The sequence below is a fragment of the Mya arenaria genome, chromosome 1, assembly GCF_026914265.1.
Source record: "Mya arenaria isolate MELC-2E11 chromosome 1, ASM2691426v1".
Taxonomy (NCBI): domain Eukaryota; kingdom Metazoa; phylum Mollusca; class Bivalvia; order Myida; family Myidae; genus Mya; species Mya arenaria.
In genome coordinates this window covers 38,737,608-38,741,068 of record NC_069122.1, presented here as the reverse complement: position 1 = coordinate 38,741,068, position 3,461 = coordinate 38,737,608, and the positions used below count along the sequence as shown (strand labels likewise).

The following is a 3,461-nucleotide window of genomic DNA, read 5'->3' as shown; positions in this document are numbered from 1 at the left end:
TGCAGCGAATTCGTTCATTCTTTACACCTCAGTTTCGTGGGTCCCTGTGGCGCGTGCTCTTAGTTCATTCCTTACACCTCTGTTCAGTGGGACTTTGTGGAGCGGGGCCTCCATTCACTCTTAACATCCGTGTTTCGTGGGTAATCGTGTCGCGAGAACTCAGTTCATTCCCTACATCTCTGTTTCGTTGGCCTTTGTGGAGCGGGAACTTAGTTCATTTTGTTCACCTCTGTTTCGTTGGTCTTTGTTGCTCGTGAACTTAGTTCATTTCTTACACCTCTGTTTCGTGGATCTTTACGACTAGGGAACTCTTTCGGTCGTTATATCTCTCATCCAAATACTTGTATATCTGAAACGATGATTAATCAAAATATAAAATAGAATTGTTATTAATCTTCAAATATTAACGAAATAATTATGTATGTGACACTTATACTATTTTAAGTAGACGTTTGATACATATATAACCCGATAAATCAGAAACATGATATAACGATTTAAATGGGAAATGAAACTTGATATTGGCCAAATAAATAAAATAAAATTAATCCAGTCCAAAGACCATTGTTTCAAGCAAACCCAAAACAGATAATAACCGCGAAATCAATCACCTGTTCCATGATAAAGGCATATTTCCGATGCTGTTTGTACTTCCGTGAGCCATCGATGATCGTTTCCTCGTGCCCCGAAATGAGCCGTACTCTGAGGTATCGCCAGAAGGCCACCTCCAGGTCCCAAAGCTCGAACTGACACGCGCCACAAAGCAGACCTGGAAGAAAGATACATACTTTACCAACAACGTTACACATATGATCGAAACTTGCACGATAAATCCAACTGTGTAGACCTTGAAATAAAAGATATCGTCTGTTCAAAATGGGCTGCTGATTTACCTGTAACAGTTTGATCATTGATGGTAGCGGTCCCGCAGTGAATAAACTGTATCAACATTCGGAACACCTCGGCATCGTACTTGTGTATCGGTATCGTCAGACGTAATCCGAAGGATGGCCGCCCTTCTAATTTCTTGATGTTGTTGTAAATTAGCTGGTACATTACTCTGAAAAGTGTAATAAGTCAATATTTTATGAACAAGGATAAGTTAAATTTATTAATTCGCGATTGATGAAGGAATTCTAATATAATGGAATATATATAGACATATTTATATTGTTATTATCAATATTACTTATAATTGTATCTAAAAATAATTAAATTTGTATGTCTGTCATGTAAAATATTTTAAATGTTCTTACTTGCTTCTTGTAGCCAAAATTGAGCGTACACCTTGTATAGGTGTTTTGTCTGATCCAACGAGAAATGTGACGTCACACATCTCGGGCATGTCGCGAATTAGCTTCAAACTCTCGCACAAGGACTTCGTGCTACTGACGTGTGCTTGCACTTGCTGTTCGTCATTTTGGTACGTGGGTCTTTGTTTAGACGGACACGATGCATTTTGTGACATCATAGATTTATCTGAATCGACGTCTGATACGTCAATATCCGTGGAATCGTATCCCGATGAGGAATCTGAAAATATTCAATTACAAACCTGTTAAATTCTTAAAGAACATAATGTATGATACATTGAATGGATAAACAATTTTAATCCAAACAGTAACAATTATAACGCTATGAGATCTTAGCAATTATATTCAGATATTTCCGTGGGATTTCTATACTCAACATTGTCTTGTAAAAAAGTCAAAATGAACTGAAATTGATTTACATTTAACTGTTTAAAAGTTTTCGACATAACATTTTGGAAAACTGCAAGTTTAAGACGAAGTTTGAAATAATCCATTGACTCCAAGAATGAAAGAAAGGTGACTACCATCTAGAGCATGGTTGAAGTATTCCTCACAGTCTGAATTATCTTCCTGCATCAAAGGTTGATGGTCCTGCGCATTAGATTCCATGTTTTCAGTAAAAGTTATTCGTATTATTTAGATATCTAAGTTAACTGACTGGCTGGAGATTTGATTTAAAACATCCATTTTATACACTTATGAATGCACTCATTAATATGTTTATAAATGCAAAGATTTCTCATTGGTTGGGTCTGATATTTAATGAAATTTCATTGGTAGGTCGATGCTAAAGGTGTGAAAGTTCAGTGTGGCATTGCGATGATAATTGTTTCTAATTGTCTATTTATTTAACAAAAGACACACATTTTACTCAATCAAACAATGTGTGAGAAAAAGACATGTAGTTTTCACACTTTGTACATGGTCACACAAATTGCAATTACATCAACATTTAGAGTAGACATCTACATTGTCATTTTTGTGATTACAATTTTAGGAGAATGTCATAAATTAGAAAAATGCGTCAAATTTGAATGATTTCTAGGTCTTAGTAATTTCTCGGAGAAGAAAATTACCCTGTCATGCAAAATACGTATTTTCCTGTAGATATATCATGACCTATAACTTACAAAACAAAACAGCATTATTCAAAAGATTAATGTATTGTTGCAGAAATACAATTGTACCTTTGACTTTTTGGTTTGTCAAGAAATATCGTAAAACACCTACATATATGTAGATTTCACGTAACGATATTGTATTTTTACAATCACACAAACAACTTATCATAATGTTAACAATCAATCATACACAGTTAAAGTTTATTCTTATTCAGACTTTGGGAACAACGACGTAATTTAAAGTTGATATAAAACCTTCTGTCGCACTTTCTTAAAATATGGCCATATTAGAAGAAAAGTAGAAAAGATTCCTCACTTTCTATGTTGTTCATGTTGAAATTGTGAAAAGTAGTTGCTGTATTATTAATAGAGTTTCTTATTATTCTTTAAGAAATGACATGCTAATGTTTATCTAGTAGCACGTGTCATAAGAATACACATGCCTATATTTATATTGTACCTGCATGGATGAGACTTTAATAAACTATAAAACTACAACCAGGTATTTGTGATAAAGAGACCGGTGAAGTTTTCTTTCCATATATATGTAAGTTTGACAACAGATAAAAAGACCAGAACAGAACTTTACAAACAAAGTACAGGTAGTCGAATAACATAAAACAAATATAGTACTATTATTTAAAAGTCACGTGATACAAAACCTATGTAGGTTGAATAAGAATACAAATAAACAAGTTGTTCGATGTTTAGTTTTAAGGTGTGATTTTCACGAGATGAAAAATAAAAATAAATATGTGCACAATGTAAAGTTTTGCACCTTTGATCACCTTTATGTCGCTCAAGATGGTTTCGCAAGGCAGTTTTAATGTTAAATTAAGTCAAGAGAATATGTTATGACTGTTTACTATAAACGGCAATACCACCAGCTTTCAAACAATCGCAATTAAACGGTGCGGTATAAAAGAAGTGTTTCTTTGTCAATTAAAATTAGGATAAACAAATAAATATCAACGGTTAGATTGTTAATGCATCGACAAATAGTGTTTAGATCCTTTGCGAAATTATT

The 3,461-nt window shown here is 33.7% G+C and overlaps 1 protein-coding gene across 1 annotated transcript; it reads right to left on the bottom strand.

Annotated features, from left to right (window-relative positions):
• Positions 1-271: 271 nt before the first annotated feature.
• Positions 272-1,922, bottom strand: LOC128226983 (serine-enriched protein-like). The gene is made up of 5 exons (XM_052937136.1): positions 1,838-1,922; positions 1,257-1,533; positions 894-1,060; positions 612-769; positions 272-349 (listed from the first exon to the last, which is right to left on the bottom strand). Exons 1-5 carry the CDS (start codon positions 1,920-1,922, stop codon positions 272-274), a joined length of 765 nt encoding a protein of 254 aa, XP_052793096.1.
• Positions 1,923-3,461: the final 1,539 nt, after the last annotated feature.

What these genes read in the sequence shown, in the direction of transcription:
- LOC128226983 (XM_052937136.1), bottom strand. Translation starts at nt 1,922, where the DNA reads ATGGAATCTAATGCGCAGGACCATCAACCTTTGATGCAGGAAGATAAT. An exon ending in CAATGATCAAACTGTTACAG is followed by an intron (nt 770 to 893) that starts GTAAATCAGCAG and finishes TCTTTCTTCCAG; the next exon opens with GTCTGCTTTGTGGCGCGTGT. An exon ending in ATGCCTTTATCATGGAACAG is followed by an intron (nt 350 to 611) that starts GTGATTGATTTC and finishes TCATCGTTTCAG; the next exon opens with ATATACAAGTATTTGGATGA.